General features: G+C 43.0%; 5 protein-coding genes and 3 non-coding genes across 12 annotated transcripts; 5 read left to right on the forward strand and 3 right to left on the reverse strand.

Annotated features, from left to right (window-relative positions):
- Nucleotides 1–98: 98 nt before the first annotated feature.
- On the reverse strand, nucleotides 99–6,026 carry znf143b (zinc finger protein 143b). 3 transcript variants are annotated; one of them, XM_037254759.1, is made up of 15 exons: nucleotides 5,921–6,026; nucleotides 4,691–4,806; nucleotides 3,998–4,186; nucleotides 3,846–3,926; nucleotides 3,520–3,716; nucleotides 3,300–3,368; nucleotides 3,089–3,199; nucleotides 2,876–2,951; nucleotides 2,616–2,741; nucleotides 2,326–2,505; nucleotides 1,983–2,210; nucleotides 1,647–1,801; nucleotides 1,395–1,508; nucleotides 1,062–1,190; nucleotides 99–453 (listed from the first exon to the last, which is right to left on the reverse strand). In XM_037254759.1, the coding sequence occupies exons 2-15, from the start codon at nucleotides 4,794–4,796 to the stop codon at nucleotides 370–372; spliced, it is 1,845 nt and encodes a 614-aa protein (XP_037110654.1). In that variant the 5' UTR covers nucleotides 4,797–4,806; nucleotides 5,921–6,026; the 3' UTR covers nucleotides 99–369. The 3 variants fall into 3 exon arrangements, with proteins under 3 accessions (XP_037110654.1, XP_037110652.1, XP_037110653.1); XM_037254757.1 differs by having other exon boundaries at nucleotides 3,520–3,719; XM_037254758.1 differs by lacking the exon at nucleotides 5,921–6,026 and adding an exon at nucleotides 5,717–5,883 and having other exon boundaries at nucleotides 3,520–3,719.
- An 874-nt stretch (nucleotides 6,027–6,900) lies between these two features.
- akip1 (A kinase (PRKA) interacting protein 1) lies at nucleotides 6,901–9,157 on the reverse strand. 3 transcript variants are annotated; one of them, XM_037254931.1, is made up of 6 exons: nucleotides 8,985–9,157; nucleotides 8,208–8,377; nucleotides 7,902–7,976; nucleotides 7,709–7,828; nucleotides 7,322–7,361; nucleotides 6,901–7,181 (listed from the first exon to the last, which is right to left on the reverse strand). In XM_037254931.1, the coding sequence occupies exons 2-6, from the start codon at nucleotides 8,358–8,360 to the stop codon at nucleotides 7,081–7,083; spliced, it is 489 nt and encodes a 162-aa protein (XP_037110826.1). In that variant the 5' UTR covers nucleotides 8,361–8,377; nucleotides 8,985–9,157; the 3' UTR covers nucleotides 6,901–7,080. The 3 variants fall into 3 exon arrangements, with proteins under 3 accessions (XP_037110826.1, XP_037110827.1, XP_037110828.1); XM_037254932.1 differs by lacking the exon at nucleotides 8,985–9,157 and adding an exon at nucleotides 8,665–8,978; XM_037254933.1 differs by lacking the exon at nucleotides 7,322–7,361 and having other exon boundaries at nucleotides 8,985–9,132.
- A 540-nt stretch (nucleotides 9,158–9,697) lies between these two features.
- On the reverse strand, nucleotides 9,698–11,320 carry rpl27a (ribosomal protein L27a). Its single transcript, XM_037254934.1, has 5 exons — nucleotides 11,245–11,320; nucleotides 10,645–10,708; nucleotides 10,480–10,555; nucleotides 9,947–10,121; nucleotides 9,698–9,871 (listed from the first exon to the last, which is right to left on the reverse strand). The coding sequence occupies exons 1-5, from the start codon at nucleotides 11,245–11,247 to the stop codon at nucleotides 9,743–9,745; spliced, it is 447 nt and encodes a 148-aa protein (XP_037110829.1). The 5' UTR covers nucleotides 11,248–11,320; the 3' UTR covers nucleotides 9,698–9,742.
- A 310-nt stretch (nucleotides 11,321–11,630) lies between these two features.
- LOC119123905 (tripartite motif-containing protein 66-like) lies at nucleotides 11,631–14,061 on the forward strand. The gene is made up of 10 exons (XM_037253294.1): nucleotides 11,631–11,642; nucleotides 11,772–11,807; nucleotides 11,888–11,973; nucleotides 12,179–12,332; nucleotides 12,414–12,464; nucleotides 12,625–12,971; nucleotides 13,187–13,292; nucleotides 13,364–13,438; nucleotides 13,509–13,661; nucleotides 13,887–14,061. Exons 1-10 carry the CDS (start codon nucleotides 11,631–11,633, stop codon nucleotides 14,055–14,057), a joined length of 1,191 nt encoding a protein of 396 aa, XP_037109189.1. The 3' UTR covers nucleotides 14,058–14,061.
- Nucleotides 14,062–16,327: 2,266 nt separating this feature from the next.
- rerglb (RERG/RAS-like b) lies at nucleotides 16,328–20,398 on the forward strand. The gene is made up of 5 exons (XM_037254765.1): nucleotides 16,328–16,675; nucleotides 17,329–17,385; nucleotides 17,511–17,584; nucleotides 18,587–18,738; nucleotides 19,358–20,398. Exons 1-5 carry the CDS (start codon nucleotides 16,624–16,626, stop codon nucleotides 19,644–19,646), a joined length of 624 nt encoding a protein of 207 aa, XP_037110660.1. The 5' UTR covers nucleotides 16,328–16,623; the 3' UTR covers nucleotides 19,647–20,398.
- Nucleotides 19,190–19,261, forward strand: trnaa-ugc. The gene has a single exon. It is a non-coding gene; the product is annotated as a tRNA-Ala (tRNA).
- On the forward strand, nucleotides 20,039–20,110 carry trnaa-cgc. Its single transcript has one exon. It is a non-coding gene; the product is annotated as a tRNA-Ala (tRNA).
- On the forward strand, nucleotides 20,191–20,262 carry trnaa-ugc. Its single transcript has one exon. It is a non-coding gene; the product is annotated as a tRNA-Ala (tRNA).
- Nucleotides 20,399–21,670: the final 1,272 nt, after the last annotated feature.

A 21,670-nucleotide genomic window follows, 5' to 3' on the forward strand; every position in this document is an offset into this window, starting at 1 on the left:
ATCATTTCATCCAGGATGAATCATTAGTTTAAGTGATTGTAGTTAATCTTTGGTGAATTGTGTGTGGATATTTATTTACCAGTCAATAAATCCACTGCTTGATGTTTTTATTTATTTATTTCATTACTCTTTATTTTAGAAACAACATTTACTGTACCCTGCACTGTGCATGATCACACCCACCTCTCCATAATCTGTTTGGTTGAGAGACAAAATAGTCCAGTTATCAAAATCCTATGTACACTTAAAAACCTTAAAGTCCATTGCATGTGGCGGTGGGAGGGAAACTTTGAAGGAAGACTTGCGAGTTGGCGTTTGCTTGATTTTTTTTCTTTTAAAGGCTGACTTGATACAGATTCATATCCAATATCAATCCTCCAGTCCGGGCGATTCCCCTTGTTGAATTCTCGAGGCTATTCGGATGGCTTCTTCCAACGACTGCTGATCGCTGAGCTACGGACATCAACAGAAGACAAGAATTCATAAGAAAAGATGCTCTCATTATTCATTAATTCCCTTTGTTTTTGGAACATCTTAATGCCTCATTATGTAGATTTCCTATCTTAACTCTTCTTTATCGTACACAGCCCTTAATGAATCACCTAATCACAATCATAATTAATGAATTCTAATCACCTTAACGTGCCTTCAGAAATTCACGTGGTCGTTTGTTGTGATTTTCCACTAAATGTCACAGAATTCCATTGATGTCGCACTCTTGTTTGCTTAGTAATTAACATGACAGAGTGAAAATGTGTTTTTCCAGGCTAGACAAAAGGCTGAGCAACAAACTTGTAGCCTTTGATGTGACTTAAGCCCCTCGGGTTATTTTGAGGCTTGAAGGCACTTAAGATTTCACTTCTATTGCAGTTTGTAACTGGGGATATGACAAAGGCTAGGTCTCAGATGAAATGAAACGTAGGGATGAGACAATGATGCAATTGAGTAACTCTCCAGCTCATGATGTCAAAAACACAGTTTTGAGCGATTGCAAAAATGGCTTGCGAGCACGTTCGCTTTGCTTCAAGATGCCATTGAACAACATTTCACTGGGGACCAACCTGCACAGCAATGTGAGTGCCGTTGGAGGTGGCCAGTAAGGTGACTGGGTGAACGTCGTCTTGCTCGTGGCTGTAAGTGGCCGCCTCCACACTTTCAAAGGAAGTCATACCGGGTGTCATGATGGCCACCTGCGGGGGGGGGGGGGGGGGGGGGGGGGGGGGGGTAGACAAACATAAACTCAACATTAGTGGTGGGCAAAGTTCTGCAGGGGAATTGAATATTTCTAGTTCATAAATGTACATTTATAATTCTGTCCACTTTGTGAAACTGGCTAACTACAATACATACAATTTGCTCTTGTGCATTATGTTCCATGCATTTTTTATATTTACCTGAGCACCCTGTGTGGCCAACTCGTGGGCTGGGATGGTTATGGTGGTGCCTTCTTGGGTCACCATGGTGATGGTGCCGCCCATGGCTTGTAAGTCTGCTTCAGAGATGCTAACCTGGGAAGGGAAAGAGGGAGGGAGGGATTTAAAACACAACAATAAATTCTGCATTAATCAGGTGTCTGCATATGATATCCAGACAGAAAGTGCAATCACAAAAAAAAAAAAAATCTGTGCTTCGGGCAGGCATTATACCTGCTGTTGCGTCCCGTCCGGCTGCGTCACCAAGGCGACGTGCTGCTGAGCAATAATCTCGGTGGTCTCCGCAGAACTGTTCTTGGAGGAGTCCTCCTCTTCTGCCAACGTTTCCGCAGCCGTCGGGTAGATCACATTGGGGTCGTCGATGGCGTCTGGAAATGGGATGTAGATCATTAACATGTGATTTCCAATGTAATCCTGTAAAACGAGTTTGAAATGAGGCGGGTTTGGGGCTCAGGGTATGTGGGGGGGTTGTCAACGGACGGTGGTTTTCACACTTCTTTATGTTGCAAAAACCAATACCCGGATGCATATGCGAAACTCTCCGCTCACCTGCAGGCGGCTCAAAATAGGCCTCCTGCTCCTCCTCGATGGGCTCCGTGTCATTATGGGCAGTGCGCTTGTGCATGGCCAGTGTGGAGATCTGCTTGTAGGTCTTGCCACAGTGGTTGCAGTTGTACGGCTTGCACGGCGTGTGCACGACGTGGTGCTTGTAGAGGCTCGAGTACTCGGTGAAACGCTTCTCACATCCGGGTACGGTGCACACGTACGGCTTCTCCCCTGAACGAGGAACAAATGACTGATGAATGATTCCAAATAATCTCAACGGAAAACGTGCGAGTTCTCCCAGTGTCAAAGTTGCAATGGACTTTGAAGGTAACACTGTAGAAGTTACCGGTGTGGATCCTCATGTGGTTCTTGTAGTTGGTGGCGCTGGCAAAGGAGCGGCCGCAGTTCGGTTCGGAGCAGTAGTACGGCCGCTCGCCCGTGTGCGTGCGGATGTGAACTTTGCGGATGTTGGAGGTGGTGAAGGACCGGCCGCAACCGTCCACCGGACACTTGAACGGTTTCTCTCCTGCGTCGCCACAGAAAAACAAAGAGAGACTTGTTGAGTCATTAATGTCACGGATGAAATGTAAGAAAAACAAAATAAGACATATTCGAGGCAATTCTTGGATTTCTTACCTGTGTGCGTGCGCGTGTGCTTCTGAAGGTCTCCCGAGGTTTTGAAGGACTTGCAGCAGTTGAGCTCCTGACATCGATACGGCTTCTCACCAGTGTGCGTGCGCGAGTGACTCTTCAGTCCATATCCTTGGGGCAAAAAAACCCCATCTCAACTTTGCACTCTTTCAACAGTTGTTTTGTGACTAGAGGCGAGCACCAAGCCACCCAGTAGCAATTGCGATAAGAAAAAAATAAGTCTAAAGCTGGATGAAAAAACGTACCCGTAGCAAACTTCTTCCCACATCCCGGATAGTCGCACATGTACGGCTTGTCTCCGGTGTGCGAGCGCTCGTGGACCTGCGTCAATGCAAATGCACGTTAATGAGGCTTCTCGTGGGTACGTAAAACAAAAAAATGACAAAAATCAACTAAGTGACAGCTTAGAACATTTCACACTTTTAAGGCAAGATGGCACTGCAAACATATTTCCAAACCTTGAGATGGTGTGCAGTGGTGTACAACTTCCCGCAATCCTCGTGCTCACAGCGGTACGCCTTCTCGCCGACGTGGGCCACCCTCCTGTTCTCCTGACCCTGGAGCACAATCTGGCAGGCGGGGGGGGGGGGGGGGGGGGGGGGGCGAGGGTTCATGAACCATCAAACCAAATAAGGCCTCTCTCTAGAAAAGACTTCTATTCTTCCATACCTGCATTTGCACGCCGTTGTCTGCTTCGACTCTGCCGTAGGAAACCAAAGGATTCTCGATGCTCTCCACCTGAGCAGAAACGATGCCTGTGAGTTAACCCATATCGACAATCCAGATAAATTTGAGCGTTTTTCCTTCCTTTGCGACCAATGCGAATTGCTCTTTGTGCACCCTGCTCTGGAAGAGGAGCTGCTGGGATGGACAAAAGGCTAATGGTCACCTTGGCGGTGTACTGCTCCAGCACGCTGATGGTGTCGGGGTCGATGGCGGTGGCCTCGGCCTGCAGGTCGGCGATGGTGCCGTCGGCCTGGATGGCCAGGATGGTGTTGGGCTGCGGCATGTGCACGGTGTGCTGGATGTAGGCCGTGCTGCCGTCCTCCAGCTGCACCTCCTGCAGCCCGCTTTGCTCGTATGTTTCTGCTTCACAACAGAAGCGTTTAGATTCGTTACTTGCTCCGGCAAATATGGGATGGCTGAGTTTTGCGCTGGCTGGTCTTCATCTACAAGGTCTATCTGGAGACTTTTTGCGAACCTAAATGTCTTTACCTTTGTGTGTGTGTATGAAGGCTGTCGTTCCATCTTCAAGTTGAACTGCTTGTCCATCTTCCAGCTGCAAACTGTCTCCTCCTGGAACATTCAACAAGCATTTCTCAGCAAATCCCAACATACATGACTGGATGAGGATAGCGTGGTGGCACCTGATTTGGCCATGGACACGTGACGGACGTAGGCGGCCGATCCGTCCTCCAACTGGATCACCTGGCCATCCATGATTTGCGCGTCGGAAAAGGTCGGCTTGGTGTCACGCTGGATGTAGGCGGTGGAGCCGTCCATCAGGGTGACGGCCTGCAGGCTTACCGTGTCCATGGTGTCCATCTGCTCGCCATCTGGCGAGGGAACAACTTTTTACTGATGGTCCCTGAACGCAACATGACTAAACTCCATCCGAAATATGCTATTATTTAACTGTACTTTCATTTCAGTTTCATTAGTGACACTTAGGAATGTAAGAAATCATACTTTAAAATTCAGCTTTGTGGCAGTAAGCTGGAGATCTCATCGAATCTAGGAACATATTTTTGGTATCCCCAACAAGTATTATTCAGCCCTGGTGGAGGTCTGCCCTCAATGGTTTTGTTCCAGAGTGTTACTCTATTTTCGTGAAGCTGGAATGAATTGATCTTGTGTTGAGTCTCAGCAGTGGCACAACACACTAACGCCTTTCACGCTGTCATTGTCCCCTCCGTGTGGCTCTTTTGTACAAGGAACCAGGGTGGCACACAGTGTGTAATTGTGTTGTGAGTACATTGAAATAGATGTTGGACCTTTGTTTCATATTCATCTTATGATCTGACACCAAACAAAAAGTCTTAATCTTCCGCTAAGCTCACCAGCCACAGTCACTGCCTCGGTCAGGCAAAGCGTGACGGGCTGCCCGTCGGCGTCTTGAAACTCCGTCATGCCCTGGGAGTCCCGGTTGAGCTGCGCCAAGAGCATGCTTCAGCCGCTGAAACGACACAACATGTGAGTGACGAACGTACAGAATCACGGTGACCAGTCGCCGGTGCTGATAGGGCTAGTTGTCGCTAAGCTGAACATACAAAGGGATTCGACACAAAGTGAAAAGGTTGCTCCGGCAACATAGTGTAGACATCACTGTTCCATTGAATTGTAATTTTGTGGGCATGTGTCAAATATGTTTCAATATGTTTAGGTGTGTTTTAAGTTTAAGCTAAGAGTGGATATTTTTTATATGGTCATTGTAAATGAATATGGAACATATCTCTTGAGATAATGGGGGGGGGGGGGGGGGGGTTGTGTACACCCAACATTTATTTTGGGGGGGACAGTATTAATTGACACACACACACACATTTGATCTTAAAGTTTTCAAAATTAACATTTTGCATGTATCAGACATATCAATACAATCACATCAGTGAATATCACGAATGATTTATATGTACATGCATTTATTTTTCGTATTTGTATACTTTCAAATACTCGAACCAACTAAAACATACATGAATGCATCGCTTGAATAAAGTTATCCTCTTGTTTGCAACTTCTAAAGGCTGACACTTAACCATTTAATCGGTATACCGCCCCGTTTATGCTGCTTTAGGCACTATGCATGTAAATATGAACAAATTGAACACATATATATATATATATATATATATTGTGGCGTAAATATTTGTCACACTCAAGGGCGCACACTTCTTAGCATCCGCACTAACTGCGGCAGCTAAGCACTGGCACGACTTTGAAAGCCGTCGTTCCGGTTAACATGAATATTGTTACGAAATTGCCAACTAAAAGTGTGTTCAAATTCGCGTTCGTAAACCGATTTGGAAGTAGCTCAAGTGGTAAAAGGTGAGCTAAACAAGGTTAGCCGCAGAACTACCGCCGCTTACTCGCGTTTAGGAGGCGAGACGGGCTCATTAATGATAACATAAGCATTTTTTCGCCCGCCGCCAACTTGTCAATGTTATCGACGACGTTAAAAACAACATTCGCCGTCCATCCGAGTAGCCCCAGCCACAGCCAGCCACACCCTCTGGTCGGGTGACGGCAGTGGGAATACTGCACACTGGGTAAAAACCAATTTATATACGAACCTCGGGAAAAATTTCCAACAATTCCTCCTGTTCGACCACCATGCACCAGTGCAGGAAACACTCGACACCCGGAACGTGTATGAAAACATGACGCAAACAGCCATGGCCCGCCTTTACAATGTTCACCCGCATTTTGATTGGCCGATACTTGCGAGGACATCTCCCATTGGCCAAAGTGAATGTCCATCTTATAGACAAATACGTAAAGGCCTCAATGAGTGGTTTAGACCGCGGCTGTGATGCGTCAGCACGCCAGCCATCTTGGAAGGGGCGGCTATGACAATGAAATGGACTGAACTTCATAGAGACAACTGAAAACGTGCCGTTATTTGTGTCAATCAAGTTTATTTATATAGCCCTTGATCACTGACAAGTCTCAAAGGGTTTCAACATGGACTGTGTTGTCAAGGTGATGATATACTACATAGCGATTATGCGTACTCTTACATTTTGCCACATCCATTATGGCGACGCCATCAACGTCCGACTTAGACAGTTACGCGTCCTTTTCGCGTGTCACTGCTCCTTCCCAAAGAGGGTGGACATACTAGTCTCATACACGTTCCCGGGCCCCTGTCAGGCGCCATTCCGCGTCCCTTTTCGTATTGTTCGACGCATTTCAACGTTTGCGTTGTCTCACAAACAGAACGCCATAGCTCGAACACGCGAGGGACGGTCATCGCCCGATGCAGAATCGGTGCGCGCGGCTTCCTCCTGCTAACGATTGCCGACTCGAGCGTCGTGCCAGACGAGTTGGGCGTCCATGTTGAAAACAAGGCCGTGTGGGAAAACAGAAGGGCAGTGTGGGCAATGCAGTCTGACCGACTTTGAGAGCACCTGAACGCACCACGGCTAACTAATGCTGCATTCAAGGAGGGTGGGAAGTCAGATTTTCCCAATTCCGACCATTTTCTGAACGCCAAACATCGTTGATGTCGCTCATGACTGTCAGTTCCAACAAAGACAAAATTACGATTTCATAATTTAAAAAACTTTATTGTGAGGCTTCATTGTCATTTCATGTTGATAAAAATATACAGGCTACAAAAATAGATAATTGACATAAAAAAAATAAATGTTTAGGTTGATGTCACACACACAAGCACACACACAGGTTTGGTTTGGCTCAGTGGTTAAATGTGATGCTGAAGGTATCCCCATCACCGTGGGCAACCATCTTGGTTTGTTGCTGTGTGCCGGCCTGGTTGGATTCCAGAGCCACTTCCACGTACAAGTTGTCCATTGCATCTTGATTCTGGCCCTGAAGAACAGGAGAGAAAGTTCAGATAGTAAAGGAGGTGCCTTTCTTTTGGTAAACTAAACACACACCTAATGGCTATCACAAAGTTGGTGATATCTTCTAAAGATTACACTGTTTTGACAAGAGAATTTCCTCCTCACCAGAACTTCTTTGGTGGTCTCTCCAAAGCGATGTGGAGTACTATAAATAAGGCAGCATTGCAGAGTATGCTCACAAAACATGATTTTAATACTTATAAGACAGCAAGTCCAAGTGTTTTGTTATTTAGCACCTCCAAGTGAAGTACTAGATCAACTATATATTTTTTCATGGTTCATTTGCTTTTATTTTAGTACAATACATAAGATGTTGTCATATCATTTATTGCTTGTGTTTGTTAAAACATGGGAAGAGGGCATTTAAATAAATTAATAGTATATTCAATCACAATTGGAATATTGAAGGGGGGGTAACAAATTATTTTTCAAAATCCTTGAATGCTTCAGAAGCTGCAGTACCCATATTATGCTAAACGATGTTGTACTCACACGTCCCCTGTATTGAGATGGGTACTCATTTCTGGTCGGCCAGATGTGGTCATGGAAACGAGGCACATGTTCCTTCTCTATGATGGAGCCTTGAGCGCACCCCACGGAGTCGTAGAACCTCTGCAACTCACAAACACACTTAAGTCTCATGAAGACTATCTTTGGAGTGTGTGGAGATGATTAGGTTTCTGACTTTGCATTGAATGTGGGACTCCGCCATGAACTTAATGATGCTGGCAAAGGCCTCCTGCAGCTCCGCCATTGTTTTCTGTAAACAAAAAAATACATGATTTCAGTCTAACTTTTTCTGAATGAGGGACTTTGATTTGTACGATACTTCTTCCTGTTTTGTTCCTAGACTTTCAACCAGAGGCACTATTGAACAATGGCTGATGGATGGGAAAGTAGTAATCTGCATTTTTATAGGTTGTGAAGTACTACGGCCCTGTCTCATGGAACAGCAATGGTGTAAAGGTTTGATACGGTCAGCAGGGCTCACTTTGTGGAGGTCCTTGTTGATCTCTGCCATAGATGTGTAGGTGGGCGGCGGCTTGCTCCAGTGCACCTTCCGCCTGGAGGCCCGTTCCAGGAGCTCCAGTCCCAGGCGGGCAGACCTTTGCAGAGAATACTCAAGCCCGGCTAGCGTTGCCATGATAACGACAGGCTCAACTAGGAGTCGGAAACAGCCCAAACATGGTCACTTTTCATTTTTGACATTATGAGAATGAGTTGAATTATTATGTTTGTAATATCAATGGAGGACTTATTCACTCCTTTGGAGACAATCAAGTCTCAGAGCACTGTCCTTTGTTTAAATCAAATGAAAATTAAATAATCCTTTGATGATAATCAAAGGAATTGAGTTTACAGCATCAATTTAAAAAAAATATATATTATAATTTAGAAATACATAAGAAACCGTAATAATCATGTATAAAATGTTTTTTTTTACTCACCCACCGAAAAATGACGAGAAAATGTCAACTCTAAAAGTTATCAAATATTTCATTCCACGTGCATGGGGAGCTTGTAGTGATAGTTAGCCCCGACCTTGTTTTTTTTCTCCGTAAACTTGTTACCCTCACTGGTTTGACAAATCGCGGAACTTTAGTAGAAGTATAGCGAGAAGTTTGGAAGTAGAAATGATGTGATTAGTTTGCTATATTAGCGCGCTGTCACGAAGTCTCGCGCGAGATAATGCGATTAGGCAATTGCGGCTGCGTAAAAATGGAGCGATCTAAAACGTCAGCATGTCAAACATTGGACTAGAGAATACCTTAGCTTTGACTCGTCACCTTGAGCTTCCCAAGTTACACTTCCCACAACAGCAGAAGAGGACAAGAACGCGGACAAGCCTTCGATTTATAAGGCCCGCCTTCCGGAAATGAACAGGTCACGTGCGTGCGCAAGCCTGCGTCAACTTCTCCGCCATATTGGACAGGGCAATTCTATGCATTTTAGTCATGCATTAATATCTTTTCGAAACGATTATCACTTTTAATCTGATAATCATAAATGTTTATTCCTTATATGTGAAGGATGTATAGGAGATAAGCATCAAACACATTTTGTGACGATTTCAGGTGTTACTGTATGAAATCTTAATGACATTAATAACCATTTTACTTTGGCCCCATTTTTTTTATTCTAGAAACATTGTGTAATTTTGTAATGCATAAAATGCACCTTATGTACAGTATGCTTGGAAATTTCTCTTAAGGTTCTGTTGACAAAATACACCTCAATATATTTTTAGCAAATTATGACCACTGTGCCACAATCAGAAATGTTACATTTTTCAAACGTCATGATCACAGCTAGCAGCAATAATTACCAAAATCTTCTTAGAAAAATTAAAATAAAATTTCGACACAACTGGAACACTTTGGAGTTCAAGGTCTTAATTATTTTTTAAAAACATTGACTCATTTGTTGAAACAGAGAAAATCCAATTTGAGGTGGTAGTTAACAAAAAAAGTCTACCATCACTTGTGTATTTGTACAGTTTATTTTTTCAAAACAATGACGAGGCATTTATGCCATCAGCACGCAAGCGCCTCCCACCGCCTTGATCTTCTCTTCAGCCCGTCGGCTGAAGAACTTGGCCTTGACGATGACGGGCTGCTTGGGCAGCTTGCCTTTGCCCAAAATTTTGTAGTAACCCTGGATATTAAAAAAAGGTTTTAAAATCCTAAACGGAAAAAAAACACGTTATAGGCATTGTGAGGCGTAACTCACCGCGCGCACGGCGTCAATGACGGGAGCTGGGCCATCGAGCTTTTTGCTGTGGGTGAGCCTGACCTGCTCATTCACCAGCGTCCACAGCTTGTCCAGGTTGATGGTGGGGCAGTAGGTGGTGTTCCTCTTCAAATGGTAATGTCTCATACCCACCTTGCCGAAGTACCCAGGGTGGCTGAGGGCACACAGTCATTGATTAGAACGCATTTGACACCAAGGTTTCTGATGTCACACCAAGTCCCTTAGAGACAACACACAAATGAACTTGGGTGTGACAGTTTTGTGACATACCAAAATGCGAGAAGCTGCAACAGCTGACATTTCTTCTACAATGTTTGGAGACAACACTGTTGTGAATTTGATTTGCAAATGATGCTCTGTGTGGGTGCCACAGCTTTATGCATTGCACAAGGTGCAGCGCTTTTTAAGTGATCTAGCACTAAAACGCATCACATCACTACTTTTTAGATTTAAAGTGAAAGTCCAGTTATCTTTAAAATGCCAATTTTTAGACATTTCTCCAGGTTACTCACTATTTATCAAAGTTGATCCTGTGGTGATGCATGCCACCAGCATTACCACGACCTCCAGGATGCTTTCGGTGCTTGCCTGTGGAAGGACACCACAAAATGGGTCAAATTCGTAAACACACCGTCTCATTAGGATATTAAGACAAGATAAAGGAGGGTAATTCTTACCAACGCGACCGTGTCCGTGGCTCACATGCCCACGGAGCTTCCTAGTCTTGGACTTTTTTGTAGGCTGTTAAAAGATAATCAGAAATTTACATCAACATGCTCGCTCACATGACATACCACATAATGTGCTTAACAACACGTGTAAAAACAAGGTAGTACGACGTTGCTAGCTGTTTTAAGATCATAAAAGGCTGATGCGAAAATCATTTATTTACCTCTAGTTCTCGCACCAACTATGCTAAGTGGCTAATGCTAACGCCGGTACTGCATTCACCGAGCATGAAAAATACTAATTTTTGTGGCTTTTATCCACTATAACTTTTAAACTTAAGGGCTACACACGCAACGATAAAAATGAAAAGGGATTAAATTAAATTGACTTCAGCGTTCGGCCAGAGAAGGCCCAGCAGCTCTCAGAGTGAACCGACAACATATTGGAAAATTAATCACACTTTCCCAATAAATGTTAGCACTAAGACAAAGGGTCATATTCGTGTATTATTTGTATTCATCGGATGCTACGTGTGAATAGTTCCAACGAAGGATGGGAATAGATTAATGTGGATTTTCGAACACAAGGATGTACACGATAGCACCTACCATCTTTGGAGGTTGATCGAGAGAGGAACGGGATTTGGAAACCACGCGATTTTCTGTGAGATTTGGCACTCGGTAGTAAATAAACGACAGCGACCTCCAGCGGTTGGTTTAGAAAATATCACTTTTAATGATCACCCAATTTAAGAGCCAGTATTTTTTAAACTCCAGTGCCATGAAAGTCCTCTAAATAAATATAAATACAAAAAATATTTCGTTATTTTTTTTACCAAATATCATAGTTTTGTTGTTTCTTTCAATTGTTGTGTTAAAATCGACTATCACAATCTATGAGTATTATAGAAGATGGATGCTCCTTGCCACAAGAGTCCATCAAGGTTTGAAGCAGTAAATGTACATTCACCTCGGGTGTTGTTTGTGAGCACGGAATGCCCCGGAGAGTAAGTGAAGGCATCATTAGCAGGAGACATCTACTTGTGGGGATTTCACCTTTTGTCCAATCAAACTCTTCTGGTTTTCTCCCGCATGAGACTTGACTTCAAACAACATAATCATCATCTCTTCTTCAGACTGGGAAAACAGCAGAGTCTCACAATTTTAACCAGGTAAGAGTGTGAGTAGATCATCAATTTAATTAGATTGCTTTGAATGTATCCAATGATATTCCTGTTTTTCCTTCTGGCAGCTAATCACCATGGAAAACAAACAAACTGATGGAACTTCCCCATCTTGTGAAAAACATTTGACGAAGACTTTACTTCACAAAATAAGGTAACCCGCACAGATTTTTTTCATTTCATAAAAAGCAGCAATTTGAATGTACAAAACAGGACCAACTGGGCTATAACATATCGCCTAGTAATTAATACAGAGTAGCAATTGAATCCTCTGTGGGGAGGGGCAGTGCAACTCTTTGCCCCATTGCAGGAAAACAATTGCTAACTCCTCATCTTACATTCTCTGGCTGTTCTTGCAGGATCCGGCCGGAGGTCAAAAGCGTTCTGAATAATTCCCGCAAAGCTGTTGTGCGATTGGAACGACTGAACCTGCAGCCATTGGTGTCCGCGGTGCGACTGCCGTGCCAAAACCGAGCCGAGCTCTCCGAGGAATGCTTGGATTGTTCTTGGCGGGTGCAAAAATGAAGAATTATAAACACAACAAGGATGATTCACGCCAGGAAAAAAAATTGTTCATGATGAATTTCTTTTCAGAATGAAGTCAATGAAAATGCATCTGACATCCTGGATATCCAAGAGACTGAGGTGAGGGACTTGAGTCACATGACTTGATCATGATCTGAGTCTAACTTATTGCCAAACAGCCTGCTACTGTTTTTGTTATTTTGTGTCATCGAAGCGAGTAACACTTAGAGACTTATTTTTGATTTGCCCATCAATGACTCTTAACTTCAACCTCTGGCAGGATGACATCGCGAGAACATCTTGTATGGAACCACTTCATCCCGACAGCTTTCCAAAAGCGGACCCACCATACATTCTGGTTCATTCCAGTAAATCTGACCCAGATATCTTTTACCTGGATCCTGACCGGGAGCTGATCATGGTGCTTGATCTGGAACCGGAAGATCAGATACAAGAGTTCAAATGTGTCGAGCCAACCCCGGAAACGGTCCAAGACGAGAGCGAGGAGATGGACAGCGAAGACTTCTGCGCTGTGTGTTTGAATGGAGGAGATCTTCTGTGCTGCGACCTTTGCCCCAAAGTTTACCACCTGGCCTGTCACCTTCCTTCACTGCTTAGCTTCCCAACGTGCGTCGTTAGCTAATATTGAGAATGAGAATTGATGTTAAAATATTAACAACTATTAAGTGCTAACAGTTGCTATGCTAATTGATAGCAAGACAGTAACCAGAGTAGATTAAGAGCTAAAGTAGATGAATAAGGACTTTACCTACTGTTCAAAATGCTAATTGATGCTAAATATGCTAAAATGATGTCTAAGGTGAGGTTCTGCTTTCCTGTAGGGGTGACTGGACGTGTACTTTGTGCACGACTGACCACGACCCAGTTGACAACTTCTGCCGCGAAGGAGTCAACGTTCCCTACGCTCTGTCCCACCGTGACCAGAGGGTATAACAATAACGTAGCGTATGATATTGCATTTGGAGGTGTTACCTAAGCATTTATTTTCTCATCTACAGAGATGTGAGAAATTGACATTACTGCTGTACGTTCACCCGCTAAGCGCTCCTTTCCACGAACCTGTCAGTCGTCAGGTCGGTCACCTTAAAACCCTGCCGCCATCTTTTTTCCTGACATTCAATTGGTTCTTTGGATGCGCTTCAGGCGAGGAACTACTACCAGGTTATAAAGAGACCTGTGGATTTGTCGCTGATCCGCAAGAAGCTGGACAAGAGCAACACTCTGCACTACTTCATGCCAGAACTCTTTGTCCACGACGTCCTGCTCATGCTCAAGAACTGCGCTACTTTTAACTATGTAAGTAGTAAAGTATTGTTCTTAGCATAAATCTCATATTTGATGTAAGACCAGGAGGACAAATGAGGAAGGGACTTTGAGGACACATTTCAGTTCTCATTAGAGTCGTGGAGCACAAGAGCTTTAAAAGTCAAGTAATTAGGGCCTCATTAGCGGTGTGATGTTGAAGTCACATAAATGAAACAGGATCTCTGACCTCACTGTTCTGCTCCGGCTTGCCCGCAGCCCGACTCGGAGGTGGCCCGGGCCGGTCGAAACCTGGAGGTGTTTTTCCTGAGCAAACTGAGGGAGATCTTCCCCGACAGGACCTTCCCGTCAGCCAACCAGGACAGGATGGAGCGGGTTCGCCTGCGGTGGCGGCGTGAGGAAGAGGAAGGAAGAAGGACGAGATGTTAGCAAGATGGATGAGCAATAAAAGTATAGCTTTTACAACTTTTGAATTTTGCTTCTATTTGATTTGTAATGTTTGTAACTTTTTTACTTTTTCGTAACTTAGCAAATAGTAGTAGCTTAACACAGCGTACAGCAATGAATCTTTTCGCAAATTATAGCGTAATTCATCGTAACGTATAAGTTAGCATACTAGCTTAGCATATTTTAGGTTGTTGTACCGTAATGTACTATGGAGTAAAGCATCGTAATGTAATTCAGTGTGAATATTGTAAATTTTCTTAGCATAATTTAGTCTACCTTTTTTTTAACAACTTCATTTTCTTCCATTCGCTAACTTTTCAAACAACTTACACGGACGTATGATCATTTGTCACAAAAAAAGCCATGAAAAGACATTCCGGTGGAGAAAGTGTGCTGATAAGACAAATGTGTAAACACTGGCTCTCAGATCAGAGACCAAGATGATGAAGGGGGAGTGAGTGAGGGGCTTTTAAGGTTCTCATGGAGGACATTCAGACACTTTTGAAGAAACTGAGCATAAAATTCTTTTTTTATCTCGACTCGAGCGCCTTATTCCGTGCAGTAAACATCTCAGTCAGGTTTCTTCCTGACCAGGGACGTTCTCTGTTGGGACATCAAAAGGCAGCCAATGACTGAAGCCGAGCTTCATGTGATGTTTACGAGGAGGTTTGCTCTCCTCCCTCGTGTGTCATTCGAGGTCACTCCTTCTCATTTCCTCCCTAAGAAGCAATGTTATGAGACGGGATAAGTATGGGAAGTTTTACTTGGATGCTTCATCTGTCTGTCCGCCAGTTTAAAATTAATAATAGCAGACTTGTGCTGCAACAAAGCCAGGAAGCTCAAATAAAAATGCACAAATAAAACATCAATAATTCCCAGTGAGCCCAAATTTGGGGATAATTCAGGTGCTCTTTTTTTGTTTGTTTTTTTGCTCGCAATTCTCAACTGATCTGTATCCAAGAAAGGACCGCGTTGATTTTAATGGTTACAGCCCGTCGGAATTTTCTTCAAACTTGGACGGATTATCGTCGAGTATGAAAGAGTTGATTTTTTTGAATACGTATATGACATTTTGCTCCGGTCTCGGGGTCACACATGGCAGATTAACCCTTTGAGTTGAATAAACACAAAAGCTGCCAGACAGATTCCTGGCTGTAAAAGTTATGTAACCACACAAAATAGACGACTTCAATCTTTTTCTTTTCCGTGTGGCCCTCATTCTTACCAAAAAACTCTCTGGGCTTAATTAGCTCGCCTCGTGCGAGCGTATATGTGATTTCTAAACACTGCTGAATGAAGCGAGCATGCCATAAACACGTTGGACGTATTGATTTCAACTTTTGACGAGGGCGTGCGAAGGCCGCTGTAGCGTTCGATAAACAGGAACAGAGAGAACACCCAAAAAAGGCGAATGACGTTCGCTTGATTGACTCTGTAATTGAAAAATTCTAACATGGCATGCAAAGAGGCATAAGTACCAATAAAAGCGAACTTGGAAAAGAGTCAAACGTTAAGATTTAGAGGCTACGCGTGCCACTTGTTGGGAACTCTCATGCGGTGTGTGTCGGATGCTCCCATCGCACTTTTACGATGTGAGCCTGGCGTGCCGAGCTCGAACAGTTGCGGTGAAAAAGTCATCCACATTTTTTCCTTGTCGTGTCACCATAAGAAAATTCAATCAATTGTTTTATTATTTCAATAAAACTGACTTTCCTTGGAAGTGAGTTTTATGAAGTCTGGATCGAGGAGAAAGTCATAACCTGGAGGAAAACAGACTGGATCTCCAGACTCTATTTGAAAATCCACGTTCTAAAACAGTTCATTGTTTTCTCATTTGCAAAACGCAACTAAAAAAGCTGTAATGTGCATGCCAGACCACTAGATGGCAATGGCGCACATGTATGTTTTTTGGGGGAAAACGCATTCTTTTTCACTAGGATACAAATGTTGGAGAAAATTGATGATTCCCTGAGGTCAACCAAAAGGTTATTGATCAATTTACTGTGAATCCATGTCTATTTAATATACTTCACCTAATTTTGTTTGGGGATCATTTCAAATTCACTAGTCACAGACTAGTTCGAACCAAAAATAGTGATATTCAATCAACTTTGTGTCAATCTGTGAAACTGGTTTCTGAAACTGGATTCTCCTTGTGGGAATTAGCCAAAGTAAAAGCCCTGGGATTCACCCAGATGGACTGGTTTGGTTGAATTGAGTGGTTAGGCCACATCCGGTAAATCTTCACCTTGCAGAAGGTGCAGGAAGGTGTCATCACCTCACGATCACAGACCTTCTGGAACAAGAACAATTAGGGCACAAGACGTCTCCTCACTGTTTTCCACCAGTGCGAGAAAGGACACAAGCGAGGAAAACAGATGCCGGGAAAAAAGAGGGGAGAGAGAGAGAGAGAGAGAGAGAGAGAGAGAGAGAGAGAGAGGGGGAACGCAGAGGGGAGGAGAGCGCTTGTTTTCCCTCCCCTCGCCTCCCTTCTGTTTTGAGACCTGCCTTAAGTTAAAAGAAATCAAACCAGCGCAGAAGAGCAAGCATGAACGACATCAAGTTGGCCCTACTGGGAAGTCCGGGGGCTGGAAAATCAGGTACGCTTCTGTCCTAAGGAAGTTTTCATTTGCTATTTGATATGAAAATGAATTGAAATATGCCACTTCATAAGCTAAAAGATGGAAATGTATTGTATGCGGATTACTTTTATTTTGTCATAATTTCTGGTATTTCTTATTTTCATTTATTTTAAATTACGTATTTATTTTATACTAATTAAATCTAGTTTTATCCATTTATTTTACGATCTGCTCTTTTTTCTTATAGTGGAATATTTATTTAATATGTACCACTTTTGCATTTGTTTTTTTTGTCATTTTATATTTTATTTACTTTACATTATTTATTTCTTGGATGTTGGCTACTTTGATTTTAGAGTATTCATAACTATGTTACAGATGTTATTGCTACACAGTAAACTAAAATAATGGTTGAGCAACACGAGAGGGTCAAAATTTTTCGTATGTTGTAAAACGACAACCATAATGAAAGGGATTATCAAATGAACAGCTCATTAGATGGTGCAAGTGTGCCTCAAGTTGTGTCCACAGAGGAGCTCGGACATAGCTCAGCACTTGAGCTACTAATTGAAAGCGATGCTCTGCAAAGCTGCAAAGTTGGCCCACAAGCAAAAAAAGCTGACAGGTCTTCCAGTCGCCTCTTTCATGTTCTTTTTCTTCACTTTGTCCAGCTGTCCTCGTGCGCTTCCTGACCAGACGTTTCATCGGAGAATATGCCTCCGACACCAGTGAGTTGACAAAAGTTTGACGAATAAAACAAAGAAGCCAAACTTGTTTTAAAAAATGCCATATTGATATTTTGACTGATCTTTCGTACTATCTTGTATGCGTTGCCTTTTTTGTGTCACTGCAGATTCTCTTTATCGAAAAAGGCTGTCCATCGACGGAAGGCAGCTGAATTTGGAGGTGTTTGATCCCTGCTCGCAGGTATGTTAATCTAGCATCTCCATTTTTATGCTATCATAATTTAGCATCTGTTTTTGCCTTATTATATTGTGTCACCATAACCCGTCTGCTTTTGTCTCCATAATTACTTTTTGCTCTGCCACTTAGCTTAGGATACTTGTTTGATACTTTTTGCTCCGTATGCTATGTTAGCGTACTAGCGTATCTTTGTTTTGCCTGATTTCCTGGTGTCACCTCAAAGGCAAACCACACACCCATCTGCTTCTGTCTTCATCATAGCGGTGGTTGACCTTTTGCTCAGCCATCTGTGTGCTATGTTAGCTTAGCATCCCTTTTTTGTACTCTATGTTCCATATGCAATGTTAGCTTAGCCTCTTTTTCCGCCTAATTTCCCGTTGTCACTTCAAAGGCTTACAGCGCATCCGTCTGCCCAGAACGGACTTAGCAATAATAACAAATTCATTTTCCAATGTAAACAGGAAATGAAACTGAATATTCCACCACTAGATGTTTTACGTGTTAGAAGCCAAACCTCAACCAGAACATATTTCCTGAAATTGGCTAAAAACCCTGCCAAGTAGTTTTCCAATGAGAAGATTGAACATATTGTAAAATGCTTCCAGCCTGGATGGAAATCCATATTTGCTACGTTTCACATAAGCAGACCTTATACATCCAAAATTTCATCAAGCACGGAATCCGAAGCGATCCACGCGAGTATCCTAAGGCCATGTGCTTGCTGCCTCTTGGAAGACAGGAGACACATAACTCACACACAAAAAAACAGCATTTTATTGGAATGGCCTCAGGATCCGGGAACATTGTCCCATCCTTTGGAGCACAAAGACACCTTGAAGTCAGTAAAGTTGGAGGAATTTCACAGTTTGGTTGGTTCAAGGACAGAACCTTCTTGAATATCACCCTGAAGGTTGGGGGGAAAACAACTCCAGGACTTGATGAACATTATGTTAAACAATTTCCCATGGGCTTAGCTATTATCTTCTTTGTGTTGCCTGTTGTTAGCGCTCAGAGGCTAGGTGCATACTGGAGGAACCGGTGGCGTGGGCAGACGGTTTTGTGGTGGTCTACAACATCAGTGACCGCAATTCCTTCCTCGATGCCAAGAACATCCTGCGGCAGATTCGTGAGACGCGCCAGCAAGACCAATGCAAAGGGTCAGAACCCTTCTCCCCTACTCTGATATCCAAAACTAATTTAATTCTTCTTCCATCTAAATGGGTGAACCCTTCAAACTTCACATGTGACATTCAAACCTAAAAGATTCTTGTTTAGACATATGGCGAAAAAAAAAAATAGAGATATTCAGGTTTCCTGCCGCAAGGTTTGAAGACAACAACAGTGGGTGCTGAAAAGCTTTAAAGAACATTAAGGAATAAGCACCGTCCTAGTTCCTTTGAAGCTGTGCACAGATCCTTATGCCAGGATAGATGGTTGGAATGCCAATGCTCTTCTTCCACCCTTACTGAGTCTTGATGTGCTGATTTTCTTGTGGAACAAATCTCAAAGCTCTAAGGATGGTGACTTAGGATGTAGTTGGAATATTCAGAAACAATTTAAGTCTCCTGACCCACTCTGGACATCGACGCAAAGACACGGAATAATCTGGGGGATGTAGCTCAGTGGTAGAGCGCATGCTTTGCATGTATGAGGTCCTGGGTTCAATCCCCAGCATCTCCATTTTCAACATTTAACCATGACTGTATATCGCAATACCCCAAAGAACGGAATAGCCTTCTGGGAAAATTGTAATTCCACACATCATTTCTTTTTCAGAGAGCCACTAGGTGTCCCTGTGTGTCTGCTGGGCAACAAGCAGGACCTGTGCCATGCTCGACAGGTACGCGAGGACGAAGGCCGCTGCCTGGCGCAAGAGAACCGCTGCCACTTCCAGGAAGTGTCGGCGGCCGAGGGCTACCAGGACATCTCCGGCCTCTTCACCCAGCTCATCAGGCAGGTGATGGAGCACCTGAAGTACCGCGCCGACCGTCGTCGCTACAGCGGCTCCAAATCCATGGCCAAGCTCATCAACAATGTGTTTGGAAAGAGGAGGAAGTCGGTGTAACTAAGGGATCACCAACATGTGTAGAGTTTCCAAATTAAACGGCATGACACTTTAAATTGTTTTGCCTGGTTGTAAATAAGAACAAAGGCCAGTATCGAGAAGGGACTGAAGTCCCTAAGAAGGCAGATAACTGTGACTGACGAGTGAACAAATGTCTTGTGACTCGTGACCAGTCCAAACTCTCGTTTGTTGAAAGACACCAGGAAAAGTCTTCAGATAAGCGTTTCAACTATTGGTTGGGCGGATTATTCCGACTATGTATACATTCTCAAAAAGCACCAACATATTTCACTTTACCATTGATAGTACACTTATTTACCTATTTGTAGTTTGCCTATCCCCATCTGATCACTGATCAATCCACTTAGAGTGTGTATCGTACGCTACAGGGAGGGGATGTAGCTCAGTGGTAGAGCGCATGCTTCGCATGTATGAGGTCCTGGGTTCAATCCCCAGCATCTCCAATTCTTATATCGTCAAACGGTATTTGAAAATGGCTGTAGGAGGTAAATGCACACAGACTGTATATCATGAACTCAAAAGAGGGGATGTAGCTCAGTGGTAGAGCGCATGCTTTGCATGTATGAGGTCCTGGGTTCGATCCCCAGCATCTCCAATTCTTGTACCCTAGTGGAGGTTAATGCTATTGTAGTTACCAGTTGATCTTAATGTTAAGTATTCATCTTAAAAGAGCCCCAGATTCACAAACGTGTATGTAATTTTGATATTAATTAAATTTCACGAATAATCTGTTTTTTGTTGTTTTTTTAACACCAGGAAATAATTCCTGACACCCCAACATTTGAAGATTTTAAAGGGTCCCTGACGTCTGATATTCAAAATAGGATACAGACTCCAGGAAATAGTCTAAGGGTTGAGGAATAAGGTAAAAACTATATATTGACTCTAAGAAGGGGGAAAAAAAAAAAAGTATGAACACCGGTCGTCAATCAGGTGGCCGGTGGTTATGCTAATGCTAATGCTAAATTCACAGTTCAACAGCTGTAAACAAGCAAATACTGTACACTTACCAAATAAGCCAACTTCCTCGGTGACTATTCTTCAAGCTTGCTCATTTTTGCCTTGGTCTCAGTATTGGAAGCTGGTTGAATTGTGCAGCCCACAGACAACAATGATTATTGGGTCCTACATTGTTTCTCCAGCATACCTGCAAAGTATGGCAAGTGTAAGTAGATTATCGATGTAATCACATCATGAGATCAATAGATCCATTCGCGTTTGTCTAATAGACCTTATCACACATATATCCGAAAGTCAAAAAGATAAAACAATCCTTTACATGTCATTTGACCAAGGCAAGATAAGTGGCTGACTTTAAACTTCTTCACTATAGTTTGCCGAGTCTAATTTGAAAAGATGAGATTTATTGCTTCGAAGGGAGAGGGAACACGAGCCGTAATTCACATTTTAAAAGGTCAGCTGGAGCAGAAATAGACATGGTGGAAAATTAGACATACTATCATTGCAGTCATTAATTGAATGGCTTTTCTGTTGCTTGGATTAAGAGCAGAGATGTGCCCTTTTGAATAAATAGGTGCCATCTACTAGCTAGCCATTATTTTTAGCTAAATTACTTTTTACAGCATGTAAAACTAAAAAGAAAAAGGAGCAACAATTTAAACAGTTTTATGTTTGTTAACATTAAAACCAGGGTGGTAGTGCAAGAGCAAAAGTTGTAGTGTTGTCTTTTTAATAAGTACTTTTTATATGCAAAAACACATTTGAACGTGCGACACAAGTTGTCCGGTCTGGCCACTAGAGGGCGGCAAAGATTTTCAAGCAGCTTTTTGGCTCCACGACTTGATTCAAACTTAAAACTGACGAATAAAGAGATTAATAACACGACTAGAAAGAGACGAACAATCTGTCTTGAGTGAAATGGATTTTGTGGTAGTGTAACACATCACACTCATGGGTAAGTGACGTCACAATCATGGAGGTTAGCTTAAAAGTTTCTTTGACGCTTTGTTTACGGCCACTAATCAGAATTGAAAAGCGTCGGA

This window comes from Syngnathus acus, chromosome 6, assembly GCF_901709675.1.
Source record: "Syngnathus acus chromosome 6, fSynAcu1.2, whole genome shotgun sequence".
NCBI lineage: Eukaryota > Metazoa > Chordata > Actinopteri > Syngnathiformes > Syngnathidae > Syngnathus > Syngnathus acus.

What these genes read in the sequence shown, in the direction of transcription:
- znf143b (XM_037254757.1), bottom strand. Translation starts at nt 4,796, where the DNA reads ATGCTCTTGGCGCAGCTCAACCGGGACTCCCAGGGCATGACGGAGTTT. An exon ending in CCACTGCACACCATCTCAAG is followed by an intron (nt 2,952 to 3,088) that starts GTTTGGAAATAT and finishes GCATTGACGCAG; the next exon opens with GTCCACGAGCGCTCGCACAC. An exon ending in GCACTCACATTGCTGTGCAG is followed by an intron (nt 454 to 1,061) that starts GTTGGTCCCCAG and finishes TGATGTCCGTAG; the next exon opens with CTCAGCGATCAGCAGTCGTT.
- akip1 (XM_037254931.1), bottom strand. Translation starts at nt 8,360, where the DNA reads ATGGCAACGCTAGCCGGGCTTGAGTATTCTCTGCAAAGGTCTGCCCGC. An exon ending in TCAACAAGGACCTCCACAAA is followed by an intron (nt 7,977 to 8,207) that starts GTGAGCCCTGCT and finishes TTTTGTTTACAG; the next exon opens with AAAACAATGGCGGAGCTGCA. An exon ending in AGTCCCACATTCAATGCAAA is followed by an intron (nt 7,829 to 7,901) that starts GTCAGAAACCTA and finishes TGTGAGTTGCAG; the next exon opens with AGGTTCTACGACTCCGTGGG.
- rpl27a (XM_037254934.1), bottom strand. An exon ending in CCACGGACACGGTCGCGTTG is followed by an intron (nt 10,556 to 10,644) that starts GTAAGAATTACC and finishes GTCCTTCCACAG; the next exon opens with GCAAGCACCGAAAGCATCCT. An exon ending in TCATTGACGCCGTGCGCGCG is followed by an intron (nt 9,872 to 9,946) that starts GTGAGTTACGCC and finishes TTTAATATCCAG; the next exon opens with GGTTACTACAAAATTTTGGG.
- LOC119123905 (XM_037253294.1), top strand. An exon ending in AGTCTCACAATTTTAACCAG is followed by an intron (nt 11,808 to 11,887) that starts GTAAGAGTGTGA and finishes TCCTTCTGGCAG; the next exon opens with CTAATCACCATGGAAAACAA. An exon ending in TCACTGCTTAGCTTCCCAAC is followed by an intron (nt 12,972 to 13,186) that starts GTGCGTCGTTAG and finishes GCTTTCCTGTAG; the next exon opens with GGGTGACTGGACGTGTACTT.
- rerglb (XM_037254765.1), top strand. Translation starts at nt 16,624, where the DNA reads ATGAACGACATCAAGTTGGCCCTACTGGGAAGTCCGGGGGCTGGAAAA. An exon ending in TCCGGGGGCTGGAAAATCAG is followed by an intron (nt 16,676 to 17,328) that starts GTACGCTTCTGT and finishes CACTTTGTCCAG; the next exon opens with CTGTCCTCGTGCGCTTCCTG. An exon ending in CAGCAAGACCAATGCAAAGG is followed by an intron (nt 18,739 to 19,357) that starts GTCAGAACCCTT and finishes TTTCTTTTTCAG; the next exon opens with AGAGCCACTAGGTGTCCCTG.